Here is a 17253-nt window from a genome sequence, read left to right on the forward strand (position 1 = left end):
TTTTTCTTATGAGATGGACTAACTGAATATTAAAATCAATGGTTCATAACTCACAAAAACCCCTGCAAGACGATTCAAATAGTTTGGTTCGTTGATTTTTTATCGTCCTAGCTAGCTATATGAAAAAAGTACTCTGCTTATAGTTGACCATCCCATCAATTTTATTTCCGTCTCACATGCAACCCTTTCCTCCAATGCGGGCCCGTCATCAAATGATTATAAATTTTCCCATCATCAGGTGCGGATTCTTTGCTTATTCACTTTTTCAGTGGGAGTAAAGAAGAAGCATCCTTTCAAGATGCACACAAAACTAACATGAATGGAGAAATATGATAATAAGAAGATTATTTATTTATTACAATAATACTTATATTTTATTTCTTTTTAAGACGGGTAAAAATCATCATTTTTGTTTTTACTTTTATTTTAAACTTTCAATCACTTCATATGGATGTTTCCTCTTTTTTACACTTGAAATTATTCACTTGTTTTTTTTATCATTCCGGGAGAGTTGGAGCCCAGATTGTTATATTTAAAAGAAGTTTATTGCATAGTATTAAGTTTAATAAATATATATTATTTTAATAATTTTTTATATTTATATTTATATTTATATTATAATGTTTAATATAAATAATTGATTTTAGTATTTATTATATAGATATTATAATATTTAGATATATTGAGATAAATAATCATATTTTTTAAAATAATACTAACCATAATATAATTATACATATATAAAAGTTGAAGTAATTAAATTTATAAATTATGAATTATTATTTTGACTTTTTAATAGACTTTTTTTGTTTTTTATTTTGAAATTTTAATAATTTATTTAATTATTTACATTTATTTTCCTTGAGAATTTAATTATATTTATACTCAAATTTATAATATATATTTTTTTGTCCATATTGATTTTATCTGTTAATTAATGTCAATATTGTTTGTATTGTATTAAATATATTTTTCCTACATATTAATTAATATTTTAATTATAATAAATCAAAATTTAGTTTTTCTTTTTAATCTAATTATTTATCAAACTAATAAATACTTTAGTTATTATTATTTTTATTAATATTTGGATTTTGATATATTTGGTCTTTGTATTTAATATATTCTATATCCCTATCTTTTTTCCTATCTATCTCTCTATATTGCCCCTATCTCTCTCTCTCTCCATATCCATATTTTCCTGATTCTCTTTCTGTATCTTTATCTCTTTGCATATCCCTCTATATAGATCTCTATAATGTCCCCACTCTCTTTCTTTCCATATATCTCTATCTCTCCCTCTCTTTTTTTTATCTCTAGCTATCTCTACCTCTTTATTTCTTCATCTCTCCATCCATATTTCTCCATCTCTACTTATCTATGTTTGTCTATCACTTTGTCTATCTCTTTATCTCCCTCTACCCCTCTCTATATACATTATGAAGGTTGTTGATTAAGAAAATACTTGGACTCATCGATAGTTATGATATTTTAATAAATTTATGTTGACTCTCCCATATATCATTTTATTTAACAAATTTCTAGGAAAAACGATAATTTTTAAAATTGTTGTTTTAATTGTACATTTTTAACATTTTGTTTGAATTGTAGATTTTACTATTAGTTTACAATTGTAATATAAAGTTTTTATCTATTAAACATAAAGACGAAGATTTTAATTTCATTTATAAAGTTTTAAAGTAATTTTTATTGTTTTTCATTAATTAATCAAGAAAGGTATTTCAAAATGTTATACTTTATGAAAAAATTAGGTTTTTAAAAATATTAATTTTAGTTTTATCTTTTAATATACAATTACATTGTATTTATTACTCATAGATAGCAAGATTTTTCTTTTACTTATACAACTTTATTTAGTTTCTTCATTATTTAATAATTTTTTTATTATTTTTTTTCAAATTTGAATTTCACAGTATTAATTAATGAAATGTAATAAACAATAACGGCCAACTAGGAGCTATTATCCAAATCATAGATGTAAAACAATGCAACATGGCTCATAAAATCCAACATAATCATATTTAGTTTTTATATGTTGTTGTTTCTCTATCTTTGAATTTTCAGATTTATTTCAAACTAATTATGAAACTAATTTCAATTATTTTTCTTTGATTCAATCCACTTATACTTTTTTTATTCATTCCTCCCAGGAAATGTCTAACCATACAAATAACCATGAAATCATTCAAGTCTATAGTGGAGATACAACAAATAGTATACAAAGCCCGTTAATGCCAGTGGATGAAACAACTATGGAAGCGGAATCATGTGTTTCTATGAGTCAGGCAGAATCTATTGGAACCGATGTCCAACAACTTTCTTCAACTGTGTCAAATACTTGTCATCATATTGCACATAAATTCAAAATTGCATGCCAACCAACACCCCTTGTTCAATAATTGGATATTGAAAAACTTCAAGAGGCAATATCAACATTCCAAGCCACTTGCATACGATTAGAAGGACTATGTGATTTCTTGAAAGAGTTGTTTGAGGATAGACACTATTCAATTGATGATGCCTCCAAAATCATTGCAACATATGAGATGTATTTGATAAATATGTGATTAGTTATTGTAGACACTTAAAAATAATTATTTTAATTATTTTTTAATTCCTCACATAATTAATTAATTAATTATGTTAATTAAAATTCTTCTCAATATTAATTAAATATAATTAATATTGTCACTATAGCATATGATTGATTTATTTAATAAATCAATCCCTTTCTTTATTCTTCTAAAAAATCAAATCCTCACAAATCTTCCTCTTAGCTAATTAATTTCAATTAATTAGTTAACCTACATGATTCCTACAAATCATCTTCTTAATTCACCATTAACCTAATAAATTCTTCTAGAAACTCCCTAAACTCACTTAACATTATTCTTTTAGTCAAATTCTCCTACAAATATAAATCCCACCTAACATTTCCTCTAATTCCCCTCCTAATGAGTCGTTAATGGCTAATCATCATGATTAGCCACAAAGTCAACTCTTTGTCCTTTCATCCAGCCACTAGCTTTAAATGCTCTTTTTCTAGATGAATGTAAGATTTTTGAAATCTCACATTCCTCTAGGCATTTCCCTCTCCCAAGGAATTTTTAATTCCTTTTTATTCTTCTAATCCCCATAATATCCGTTTTTGGAGAATTTTTAATTCCTCCAATGCATCTTGTAGAGTGTGGAGATACGAAATGCCTTTAAGGCATATGTCTTGGTCCCCACACCCTCTCTTGGACCTTGTGTGACATCAAAAGTAAATCTTAGCCCTTCATCTCGAATTTATCCTAGCCATCCGTTTTCCTCTCCTCTTCCTATAAAATAGGGTTCCATCCCTTCATTCAAAACATCTCGAAATTCAGTAAGCTTAAGCTGCCCTTTTGAGCCCAGGAAATCATCTTGGCAACTTGATCATCTCATCCTTATCATTCATCCTTATCATTTGTGCACAATATTGGAGAGCCATCCACATCCAGCAATCAAAGGAGCACATCAAGTGGAGCATTATCAAGGGGCGCCTTCACTTCATCAAGCTCAATCTGAAGGAGAAGGTAAAATAGCAAGGTGAAATGGTCTTTTTATGGTATTTTAGCATTCTACATGTGTATTTCGTTATGTTTTGATCAGTTTACCTTTCAAATCTATTTTTCCCTCTTCAGTTATTTCGACTTCTTAGAATGTAAATACGGTGCAAGTTATCTATATAGATAATCGGAATATGTAATTGATTTACACCTATGTACATACATAGTAAAAATAAATAGGTAAACTCCTATTTTCCTACCATGGAGCCAACTTATATCTATCAATGTAAATTCTTGACACAATATATAATGAGTATTCTTTTTTAAAGACTTGTATGCATCAAAGTAAATTCTTGACACAATATGTAAATGAGTAATATTTTTATAAGACTTGTTTATTTAATTAACTTTCTTCTTAGATATTGTTATTAAATTATTTTAGGCAAAATGGACATTATTAACTTCATTACAATTGAAAGAACTCCATCGTTACAGTCCTAGATACATAACAATCGATCCCATACTGCATATACCACTGAAGTCATTTTGTAGAATGCTTTGAAACTCAACAAATAACCATAGACAATTAATAATAAAGTCCTAGTCATCGTGTATGCTTTATTAAATTTGTACTCATTTTCATTTTGACTTATTAAGTGGAAAATTAAATTCTAAACTTTTACAGTTAATTTTTTTAAAAATGAAAAAAAAATAAAAATTATTGAACAATAATAGATACAATATATTAATAATTAATTATATATTTATAACAAATTATATTTTTCAAGATATTGAATTTTGCATATGTATTTATTAAAATATTTTAAAAATATATGAGTGATTATAATATATTTATGTTTGTGTTGCTGATTATATCCTTACTCATGTTATTTTTGGGACCACAAAGTTTTGCTACAACACGAGAATGCACAATCTTTAGTCCTTACAATTTCTTTAACCACATTTCGATGTACTTATTACAACCCATTTACATGAACTTTAAACATTTGGGAATGACATTTGTTTTATCACTATCTAATTCTCATATTTCAATTAATTCATAGGCCAAATTTCTTCGACAACATTCAAGCTACATGATGGCACAATTAACTACAAATGCCATTGCAAACATTCTTGATGGCATGTCTCTTGTTGACCCTTCTTTGCAAGTAATATCTATACATTCAATTCAACAACCTCAAGCTGCAAATATCAAATATCGACTAAAGCTCTCATATGGTGTGCACACACATCCTGCATTGCTTCCTACTGATTTGAACACCCTGGTTTTGGAAGAAGCTTTAGTGAAAGGTTCTATTCTCACTCTAAGAGAATATTCTTGCAAGATGTTCGACAAGTACACGTATGTCCATATCTCCCCAATAATCTTTTTTTGCTCTTGTTTTTCCATATACAACTTCTTGCTAAATTATAGATCTAATTTTATTAAAGGGCTATCTTAATTGATAGCTTGGAAATAATTTCAAACAATGCAACAATCATAGGAACTCCAACACCTCTCCTCCAAGGTACTTCATACCTTCCACCCATCAACTCTAAAGACCCATTGGAATCTTCTTCTACAGAATGCTTGATGCCAAACATTAACCCTTTCCAAATACTTTCCATTAAAACATTGACCCCATATCACAAACAATGGTCCATTGAGGGTCGAGCACTTTCTAAAAGCCCAATTCATGTATATAACAATGATGGACATGAAGGGAAAGTTTTTGGATTTGATTTTGTAGACAAGTTAGGTTGTTAGATACACGTGACTGGTTTTAATGAACTTGTTGATATTTTCTACCATGTTATTCAGTCTGATAGTCTTTATATAATATCCAATGGTCGAATAAAAGTGGCCAACACAAAATACAGTACCTCCACAAACCCTTTTGAAATAATCCTCCATAGCTCATCAACAATAACTCCTTCCACATGTTTAGAGTCCACCATACCCAAACATAGCTTCCATATTAAGAGCATAGAGTCACTTGAGTCATTTCCTATTAACTCCCTTGTAGATGTCATTGGAATAGTTTTGACCATCTCCGCTACATCAACCACACGTAAAAGAGATAGCACAAAGACAATAAAATGTATAGCTACAATCATAGACATGTCAAATTGTACCATAGATGTTACACTTTGGGGCCATCATTGTCAACTCCAAGGAAACAAAATCCTTGATATGTCCATAGAAGTGAATCCTCTTGTTGTTTTGTTCAAGTCTGCACGTATTATATCTTGGAATGGAAAATCACTTGACACCATCTTCTCCACTACAATTCTAATCAATCCAAATATGTTGGAAACCTCAACATTGCAAGAATGGTATGCCAAAAAAGAGATTGACCAACCTTACATTTCCTTGTCACAATACCAACCCCCACCACCCAAATTTAAAAATCCAAAAGATATTTCATCGATTACTAATGAATTCTTTTCTGAGCAAAAAAAAAAATGTGTAAAGGCCACTATCACAAAAATCCACTTGGACAACTTTTACTACCTTTCTTGTCCCTGAGTGGTGGACAAAAAAAAATATAAGAAAAAAGTTGTTGAGAGCTCACCAAACACATATCAATGCCCAAAGTGTTCTACTTTTATCTCAGAATGTGATTTTAGCTACATGCTTAAAATGGACTTGCAAGATGCAACAGGGGAACTTCTAAAAGTTATTGCATTCGACGGACCATCAAATGAGTTGTTGGGTGTTGGAGTAGAAGATTTTCAACTTCTACTAGCAGAACCTAATGCGGCAAAACCCATTTTGGACAATGTTGTTGATTGTCAATTTCTCTTTGATATCAACATCAAAATGGTTCCATTTGCCGGCCAAGAAACACAGAACGTTACTATTATGGCCATTAAGCTTGCTTAAAAGTTACTCTAAACACTTCCTCTCAAGGGTGCTATCCAGTTTGCTTATCTTTTTCGATAATATGTATTTCATTTCTCCATCAATGTAAATATATTTTCCCTCAAACATATATAGCAAGATAGCTTATATTATTTTCCTATATTTAAAGATGTAAATAAACATCTTTTTATACACCCAATGTGTGTTCTACTTAGACATGTTATTTCAAATTTTTATTTTACATTTATATAAATTAAAATAATTTTTTTCAAATGAAACACCTAATTGTATCTCATAATTGTCTCTATGAATGGTTTGACATATCCTTTTTTATTATATTTTTTAAAAGATTACCCTTGTTAATTATAATTATTCCTTAACATTTACTAAAATTGACATTGCAAAATTATTTTGAAAAAATAAGATTAGTATGTGGCAAGATATTTGACCTCCAATTAACACGCATATGAACATATGCTATGTTAATATGATAAATATGTTTATTTTTTTCTCCTCACAATTTATGTCATAAGTATCTTGATGAATGGTTTTACATGTTGTTTCAAATTATGTTTGCATTTCTTTTTCTATGTTTATATTACTCAACTACTCTTGCAAATAGATAAATGTCTTCATTTTGTATTACATTGATATTGCTATATATTTATATTTGAAAAAAAAAATTATCCACATATAGACCACATTCCTTTGGTGCTCAACAGACCATGCCCTGGTCATACAAATTGATACAATGCAAGAGAAGCGTGCTCATCAAAATGAAATGCAACAAGCAAGGTACCATGGAAGGAAAATTATTATTAACAAAAGAAGGCGAAAGACCCAACACACAAATCTTGAGCAAGCCTCTACATCCATATTTTCTTCTTCCCAATATCCAACAGAACTACAAACACATGTGCCTCGACTTGAACATACAAGTCAACCTATCCCAATAGGTCAGATGCATACCCCCCCAAATTTCTCACAAAATTATTGCAATGCTAGAAACAAATTTCGCTCGAAGTTGGACAAACTTTCAAAGTTTTCAACATGTCTAGTTTGCATGGAAAAATATCCAGGAATTAAAACAAGACAACAAAATGGAATTAATACTTGTTACAGATGCACATCAGAAAAAAATGGACATCGCTTCTCAGAATGGAACAACATGGACCCCGGTGGACAACCACATTGTTTGCAAATACTAACTCAAGATGAGGAGATGTTGATAGCAAGGGTTAGTCCATGCAAGAGGGGGGCAACTCAAATATAGTGGACACACTATTTCTTTTCCTCAAGATATTTAAGCAATTGTATCCCACTTGCCTAGACGTGTAGATGGATTGGGCATAATAATGGTTAACAAGGAAACCAATAGGCAACAACAATACAACTTCTATGTAAGTAGAGGACGTGTTTATGATGCATTGCAATATAAGATATCATATGACCCATACTACAAAGATGTACAAGTAGATGTCACAACATTAATATCCTTACCCCTTAACCCCACAGACATATCTAACCTTCTATATGCAACAACTTCAAATCCAGATCCCATTGATATGAGCTTCATGTAAGAAAATAGTATAGAAGATGATCCATTTGAAGAGAATTTGGAAACAACTACTTCATTTTTGGCTAACCTTCCACCGTCATGCAGAGAAGTCGAAGAAGTACGCTCCTTACTACAACTAGGCAAAGGAAGACCACCTCCTATAATCCAATGGCCACCCATCTCCCCATCTCCCATAAATGAATACAAAACTGAAGGATTATTTGTGATGTCATTCCCCACTTTGTTCCCAAAGGGTACATCTGCATTCAAACAACCACGTCTCAAAGATGTTAAGCTACATGAGTATGCTCTCCATCTCCTGCGATACCATGATAACAGGTACGGACAACACCCATGATTTAGGTACTTTATATTGAATAAAATTATGCGGCATCGAAGTCAAGCCACATCTTCTATTTTTGTTCAAAAGCAACTCCATGATGAACTACCTGCAACAATTGGTGCCCTTCGTCAAAGATTAAAGGACTTGCCTGATGACAAGCTTGTTGATCAACTTATGCGTTTTAGCTCCTCAATTCGTGGTACGAAACCATTCTGGAACCAATGCAAAAGGAACTTATTGATATGGTCATTCAGATTGGTTGCCCAACACTATATTTCACACTTAGTGCAACAGATACAAAATGGCTAGACTTACATACAATCATGCCATCCACCACACCAACAAATCCATATGCAGCTTCAAAGTGGAGGTTACAAAATATAGTTCAAAACCCCCACCTTACTGCACTCTACATACATCATAGATTCACAACGTTTCGTTCTGAGGTCTTGGAAAAACTACTTGGCGCAACTGACTACTGGTACAGGTATGACTCTGCCAAGTTTTAAATTTAATATTTAAGTCTTATTATTTTTTAGTCTAAACACCTTAATTTTTAGGTATGAGTAGCAACATAGAGGCTCGACACATATCCATGGTTTCGTTTGGCTACAAGAAGCATTAAACATTGATAAAATGCAGTGGAATCACATTCCATCAATACAAAATGCACTATAGTACATTGATAGATATGTCTCTGCATGGAATCCACGAGCACTGGACCTCAGAAACCAAACATTCCATAGATCAATTATTGATGACCCTTGCTTGATGGACACAACAATGATTCAATCAAGTGATGCTTCCAATGACTATTGTAAGTTGGTCAATTGTGTTCAACGACATACAAAGTGTACTACCCAATCTTTCCTCAGAAGAAAGGGCACAACTCTTCTATGTTGTTACAAAGCCCCTTGGACCATTCAAGAAAATTCTACTCTTTCAAATGTTGAAAATGGCCAACCAAAACGCACCCCTGCTCGTAATGATGACCGCCTCAATCTTCACAACCCATTCATACTTTCTATATGGAGGGCCAATGTCGATTGTCAACCTGTTCTCTCCATAGATGCTGTGATCAAATATATTGCAAAATATGCAGCTAAAGCTGAAAACAAATCTGAGACATATCATCAAATGTTGTCTCGCATTTCAACTAACTTTGAGCCTGATAAACCAACTCCTAATGATTTTCGAAAAATGCTTCTAGAGAACCTTATTGACCGTGATATAGGAGCTCAAGAGACTTGTCACCTTTTACTAAAGCTACTACTATCCCTCTCTAGTAGAACATTTGTTTCTTTAAATGTGAACCAAAAAAACTTCCAACGTGTTTCAATCTCCCGCACATGAACAACCACTTATCCAAACTATATTGCAACCTACATGGAAAGGCCTATACATCTAGAGAGAATGTGTCTTATTGATGTAACTAAAAAATGGCCATTCAATGCATCTCGAAAACGCGATCAATGGAAAGAGCGAACCAATCCTGTAATAGTTCTAGTATCCCCGAGATTCACATCCATACCTTCAAAGGAGGACAAATATTTTCAAGCATTTTGTTGGAGTGAACTAATACTATACCATCCATTCTGCAACATTCAGATGGATTTTGGCTCTTCAGATGATGAAATCAAAGCACAATGGGAGAGGTTCTCCAACAACTACCATCCATGGCATGTACGTCAAACAACCTCAACAACAATGGAAGAAAGTGATACTAGCACTCCTTCAAGCAAGCCTGAACAAATACAACAAGACTTCCTTACTGAATGGCAAGCCTTTTCAACTTTATACCTAGGACTTCCTATTCAACTGGATGAACTTGATATGCTTGGCCAACGTGAAATTGACTTGAGCCATGATTGGGGAAAACACCACATACCCACACAACAAAAAGTTGTAGCTACTACTTTCATACACTCCAATCAGACAACATTTCAATCCCACCATGTTTACAATCAACAAGCCCCATATGCCTTATCTATACAACAACAAAGGGCATATGATTTGGTTATTAGACATCTACAGCACAATACTTTAAAGCCACCACTAAAGATTATTGTTCAGGGAACTACAGGCACAAGAAAGTCTCACCTGATAACAAGCATCAAGTCTACAATGATGAGATTGGCACCACCGGGGCAATCACCACTACTACTCCTCGCACCAACAAGTGTTGTAGCATTCAACATACAAGCTTCAACAATCCATTTTGCCCTTCGAATTCCAATCAAAGAAATGGTCCCCCTACAAGGACAAACACTTGCCAACTTCCAAGAAAGCATGTACTTCATTCATTATATTCTAATAGATGAAATGAGCTTCATTGGTAGTAGGTTAATACAATGTATTGATATGAGGTTGCGTGAGGCATTCCCTACACATAACCAAATCCCATTTGGAGGACGCTCAATCATACTATTTGGTGAGTTGTGCCAGCTACCACCTGTCAAGGACATTCCGATGTATGCTTCAAATTCTTATGGAGGGACACTATGGCGTACCTTCACAACAATTATAAAATTGGATAAAATATTCTGACAAATTGGAGAGCAACCTGCACAAATTGCTTTTCGTGAACTCCTCTCAAATTTGCAAAATGCAACACCTACTATTGAAGATTGGCAACTTCTAATGTCTCGATCAAGTTCATCACTCACCTCTGCATAACAATCTATTTTCTTACCATCCAAACACCTTTTCGCAACAAATGAAATGGTGTCATTGCATAATAAACGCATGTTGTTGTCTTTAGCAAAACCTATTGCCCTATCTACTGCAGGACGAATGAAGGGATTGGCATGCTCAAATCTTGATGATGAACAACTACAATCAAACATCTTGCTAGTATTGGCCAAGAGGCTATGTTGTCTACAAATCTATGGGTGGAAACATGAATAGTCAATGGTGCACTCAGACAAGTTAGAGAAATTGTGTACAATGATGGTGAACACCCGCCTCAACTGCCCTTATTTGTTGTTGTTCAATTCCAAAATTACACAAGCCCAACTTGGGATCACAATAACCCAACAAATATACCTATACAACCAATAAGTCGAGGTCTTCGACGCTAGATGCCACTAAAAATGGCATGGGCCTTAACAATACACAAATCACAAGGACTCACACTTCAAAGAGCAACAATTGACATTGGCAACATTGACCACCAAGGGATGACATTCACAGCTATTTCAAGAGTTCATGATCTTACAAGCCTTCGCATTCACCCTGCCTTCACATTTGAAAGGTATGCACGAATGCAACAAAGTCCACATGTCACTCGACGCAAAGAAGAGGAGGCACAGTTGAAGATATTATCAGATGCACAATCCACTATAAGATCCATTTGAGGTTTGTTCCTTCTATTCTTAGTAATTTTCTTATATTATTCATACCATTCAATCTTACCACATTTCTCAAATTAAACTACTCTCTTTGACAAATTTTAGGTGTTTTGTAAATGTCCAAGACATGTTAAAAACAATGCTTCTAATTTTGATCTCTAAAAGGTAACTTATTAAACTCAATCAAGTTACACAAATTCAATTTGACAATTTTTCTTTTGCATAGTTCTCTATAATATAGCATGATTCAATTACACTATTCTCTTTGACAAATTTCAGGTGTTTTCAAAAACCGTTTCTATAAAGTGTGATATCAACTGTGCAACTATGTAACCTATTATAGGGAACCTATAAATGAAGAAGTTATGCAAGTGTTTTTTGCAAATCCTCTTTCAACATTTTAAGTGCATTTTATGTATAGGTTCCAACTAATTTAAACAAAAAGTTCAATTACACAATGTTTTTAATTAAATTCTCCACTTTGTAAATATCTTTGGTAAAGCAAATTAGTAATTAGTTTGAATTTGAGCTGGTTCCAACTAATTTAAACCAAATGTTCAATTCCACAATGTTTTTTATTAAATTCTCCACTTTGTAAATATCTTTGCTAAAGCAAATTAGTAAATAACGAGAATTTCAGCTGCTTCCAACTAATTTAAACCAAACGTTCAATTCCACAATGTTTTAAATTAAATTCTCCACTTTGTAAATATCTTTGCTAAAGCAAATTAGTAAACAACAAGAATTCGAGCTGCTTCCAACTAATTTAAAGCAAATGTTCAATTCCACAATGTTTTTAATTAAATTCTCCACTTTGTAACCTTTCTGATTTTTTGGCAAAATTTGGTTGTTTCGCATACACATTGCACACCAAGGTGCAATTGCTAGTTAATATTATCATTGTCATCATCTTATTCACATTTATGGATTTTTTTGATAAGTTTTTAATCAAAATTTATTAACTAAAATCTATTTTAATCCAACCAAATATAACAATATTTTCTTGATATTTGATAAAAACAAAATATATAAAAAGAATTTAACTCCTCAAAATAAATTTAAAAAAATAATATGAACATGAAATTTTAACTTTTTAAAAAAATGTAAGAAATTTATCATCCAACAAAAAAAAAACAGTGCTGAAAACAATAATCCTCCATAAATGGAAGCGTAAAACAAAGGCTAATTGATCCTATAACAACTGAACAATTGTAAAACCAATCTTCTAAAAGCAGAAACATCTTAACTTACTCAAGAGGTTGTTAGAATGGGTGGTGGATGTGGAAGTAAAATGATATCTGGTTGTTACAATGGTTATCTTTGATGAAGATCTCTGACCTAATATGCAGCGACCTTGTGGTGCAGGTGCAATTCACAAATCACCCATCTTTCTAGTATTGGCCCATCAATCCTATTTTAGACTTGGGTTCTAAGAAATCCTGCAACAACCTCCATTAACATAATCCACGCTCCAAACTAACTAAATGGGCCAGTCTCTGGACTGGAGAAAACGAGCTCTTCCCTTCCCTTGAGCTGCTTAAATTAAGGAGCAAAATATGACTGTATTTTTGTCTCCACCTCCACAGTTCAAGGCGTTATGAAGATCCATGCAACCATTAATTTAACGTTAATCACGATTTAGATTTAGTTTTTAAAGGATATTTAATGCATCTCTGATTCTTTAGAAAATTCCGGAATCTTCGTTCCATTATTATTCCTAAAGATATTTCAGATCTCACATGCGCCACGTTGAATTTCACGTTGAGAAATCAGGAGTTTGTCTCGGATCATGTGGAACATTATAGCGTGGCAGGCAGGGATTGGGCGGCAATGACGTGGCACCTTAAGAGATTAGTCACTAGAATAATTGGATCATTATCTTGAAATTCAGCCATTCATGAGATTTTACTTTAATGGTTTGTTCTGACTTGGATTTGTTGGTGGGGAGATTGGACCCTCCTAAAGAAAGCTGGGGACACAGAGCCCACAGGAATCAAGTTTGTCAAGGAGGTTAAGTTTCAGTTTTCTTGATGTTGACATTATAAAGGATGAGGTCATGAGATTGAACTTGACAAGAAAGAAAGATAAATTTATTTTAAATTTGATTTTTTTAGCCATAATGAAAAGAAAAAGTAGACAACATTTTGAAAAAAAAACATACACTCAGATAAAATTTAACACACTCTCCAATTGCTCATTTATCAGTTTATACATGTGGAAAGAGGAATTTCAAAACCAATGAAAATCTCTGTAAACTCTTATATTATGCCCATCCTCAGCTAAATCTTCTCATTCCTCCTATCTACAAGATTTGAGAGACCTCCTCCTGCTCACATTCATATAATATTGTGCATGTTGTAATGAGAGCTGATCAGTAGTGAGGCAGGCAGGCCTCCTGCCTCTCATTCACATGATAACTGAACTAGACTGACTATTTGTATATCAAATTGCCCTTCCCCCAATGACATGGGAATTTCTCTAGATAATTGAATGCCATAGAAGAAAGAAACAAATGATCAACTAATCTGCAAAAAGAATACATGACAAATGAAATTTGATTCTAAAACCTTCTCTTAGTTCCATCAACAACCAGCCCACTTCCATTTCCTCACATCTTACCACCTTCTGTATATTTGAAAGAAGCAAATCCTGCTACTAATTTTGTCTTGTCTCCTGTGTTTTTTCCCAATTGAATTTTGAATTGTGCTTTCCTGCCCTTCCAGAACCTAAAAATTGTACAAGGGATAGGGAATTGGGTTCTCAACCTCAGCTAAGTTGCTTGGAGTCTTGTAGTGTTGTATGAAGTAAGTATCATCATCAGAAACAAAATATGAGTGGTGGTGGTCTTCCAGTGCTTTTTCTGCATCCCCATCCTCATCATCCCCATGGTCTGAAAATTCTATCTCCTCCTCAGAATCTTTCAAGCCATGGCGTAGTATTGCCATCTCCTTCTGCCTTCTCATCTCAATGACTTTTCTGTGAGAATTGGAGTGTTTGGTGGCAACAAATGTGGGACTTGCAGCAGGTCTGTATTCTGGCACAAGTCTACCCGATTTGAACCTGACACCACAAGCATTGCACAATGTTTTGGGCCCCATGGGACCTGTTCTCCACTGTGGTGTTTTCACTGTTGCACAATGCATACATTTCCTCATTGGCAGCACCTGCTGTTCTTGTTTAATCTTCTTTTGAAATATCCCCATTCCCTGGCTGGTCTTAACCGCTGGTTTCTTTGTGGGCAATGAGGACTCTGCAAAGAAATCTGAGTCAGAGGATAATGCAGAAGTAGTAGGGGTGGATCCATTCTCTAATGCAGTAGAAGCTGAGCAAGTAGGGGAAACTATGCGGGAAGACCAGTTACAAACAGGTGGTCTTGATCTTTTGCTGCGGGCACGCCCTGGCACAGGAGTTTCTGGACTGAAACCTGGTGTGGGGGTTTTCCTGGTACTGGAAGTTGTATCCAACACAGAATTGGGGCTCGTATTCCCATTCCCACACTCTTGTGTTGTATGAGGCCTCAATTGGGTTTCTTTATCTGTTCCCACATTCCCAAAATTAGGAGCAAAGAAAGCTTTAGGCGCTTCTTCTGTCGAGAATGAGTCCTCTACAAAATTTGAGAGCCATTCCAGCTCTGCCAAATCATCACACTGTACCGAAAAAAAAAGAACCCAAAACAATGTCTCAGTAAACACACATCTCAATAATAAAAAACACGTAAAGTTCTCAATCCATTCAATTCAATCATCTGGCTTAGAGCCAGAAATTTATGCAGGTGAAGCAGATAAATCACAATTTGAGGAATTGGATTGAAATTTCTGCTAAATTCTGTATAGACAAAATTGAAATAAGCACACTACCATAAATTCCAGGGAGGCAAAAACCTTAATTAAAGAATCCCTTTCAATCCACAGGGATAAACCTTCTACTGAAGAGAGAACCATTTCAATCAATTAATAGAAGACGCATTTGAAAGACAAACACAATGCAGAACCCAATTGAAAACTGAAAAGAGTCGTAATATGGGACTTGAACTTACTGGAACGCAGAGTTCAGCAGGATTGTTTTCATCAGTTTCCAGAACATTGTAAGTTCTAGAGCTGTTTCCATCAACAGACGAATTGCAGCTGACTGTTTCTGTCATGGTTATAGTGGAGGAATCTGTAGCGGTGCCATAGTTTGGCCAATTAACAGCACTCTCTCCAACAATGGGTCCTGCAATCTCTTCATTGGAGAAGTCCAAGAGATCATCAATGTGAAAAAAGTCTCCTACCTGCACACCAGTCTTGAACTCTGTTATTTTCCCATTAGACTTCCTCCCCTCTATCAGGGGGGCTCCATAGTTTGTGTCATACAGGTAAGTTGGAGCTTCCATCCCCAAACCCAACTGGAGGAATCCACTTCTAGACCGCTACTGAAAAGGCTGCTTCTGCTTCTGCTTCAGCTGCGACCTTTAAATCAATCCAATGATACCTGCATTATACCCAAAACAAAATCAGTACCAATGGAGATAAAACAGCATAATCTCTGTGCCCATTACAGAATTGTGTTGATAGAGCTATATAAGTATAAGAAAGACGTGTTTACAATGACCCCTGTTCTTGTCTGAACCAGAAAGAAAGACACAGTGCTCTTATCAATCTTGTTACAGAAATGACCAGAATTCAAAGACATTGGTAGACAGATTAAGAAACCAGACACTGATTCCAACAATCTCTCCAGCTTAGAGGAAATTTTTGACACATTTTGGCTGCAATGCTGACCCACATTCATATGGTCTCAGCCCAATTCCTAAGTTAGTGTATAGATAAAAAACCCAATACGGGAGTGATGGAAGATTAAGGTAAAATGACCCACCCAATAGCCATGGAAGCCAAGGCAAATGGGTATGAAATGCAGAGAATACTTACTCTATCTGAAGGTGTATGAGGCTGTGAAACAAGGCAGAAAGTCCTTTGGGACGGCCTAACCGAAGCACAGAGGGGGTTAAAGTGAAGGGTGAGAGGTCTTTAATAAGAAACTTTGGGAAGAAGCGAGCACTGGCAAAAATAAATATATTAAAGGCTTTAATTGGTGGCAAATCAGAGTTCAACGTGCAAGGAGGGCTTCTTCAACCATCTTAATTCGCGCAAAATGTTACATGCATTGCCTTGAAGTGCTCCTGCTGAATGCAATGTTAACCAACAAATTAATGGGTCGAGATTCTCATGTGATCGCCTGAAATAAATTATTGATTTGTGAATGTGCAACCCATGCAAAGCCACATTCAAAGCTCATAATTGGTTAGTTTTTGCCTTGAACAATGCATACACCATAATAGCCCTTGACCTTAGTTAATTTTTACTCATCTCCAAGCCTAAATGTTTAGGGATTAACTAGAATTGATTCTTTCCATCCACCCACCCACCTCTTTGAGTAGTTGCTAAGCACTAGCTCCCTCATCACCGCTTAATTGTGGGCACACACACTTCTCCTAATTACTACATGTAAATGACAATTAGTCTTCCCTTTTCATTCATACCATTAAGAGTTCAAGGGTAGGGTTTGAGTTTTCCTTTTAAGTTTTTGTATTTATATTTTAAATCATT

At 34.0% G+C, this 17253-nt stretch overlaps 1 protein-coding gene across 2 annotated transcripts; it reads right to left on the reverse strand.

Moving 5' to 3' along the window:
- Positions 1–13836: 13836 nt before the first annotated feature.
- On the reverse strand, positions 13837–16899 carry LOC131071799 (GATA transcription factor 2). Of its 2 annotated transcripts, none has more exons than XM_058007756.2 (3): positions 16576–16899; positions 15705–16138; positions 13837–15315 (listed from the first exon to the last, which is right to left on the reverse strand). In XM_058007756.2, the coding sequence occupies exons 2-3, from the start codon at positions 16038–16040 to the stop codon at positions 14395–14397; spliced, it is 1257 nt and encodes a 418-aa protein (XP_057863739.1). In that variant the 5' UTR covers positions 16041–16138; positions 16576–16899; the 3' UTR covers positions 13837–14394. The 2 variants fall into 2 exon arrangements, with proteins under 2 accessions (XP_057863739.1, XP_057863740.1); XM_058007757.2 differs by lacking the exon at positions 16576–16899 and adding an exon at positions 16253–16538.
- Between the last annotated feature and the right edge of the window lie 354 nt (positions 16900–17253).

This window comes from Cryptomeria japonica, chromosome 6 (assembly GCF_030272615.1).
Source record: "Cryptomeria japonica chromosome 6, Sugi_1.0, whole genome shotgun sequence".
Classification (NCBI taxonomy): domain Eukaryota; kingdom Viridiplantae; phylum Streptophyta; class Pinopsida; order Cupressales; family Cupressaceae; genus Cryptomeria; species Cryptomeria japonica.

Excerpts from the sequence above, each read along its gene's own strand:
- LOC131071799 (XM_058007756.2), bottom strand. The coding sequence starts at position 16,040 with ATGGAAGCTCCAACTTACCTGTATGACACAAACTATGGAGCCCCCCTG. Across the intron at positions 15,316-15,704 it reads CTGCTGAACTCTGCGTTCCA|TGTGATGATTTGGCAGAGCT; the intron begins GTAAGTTCAAGT and ends TTTTCGGTACAG.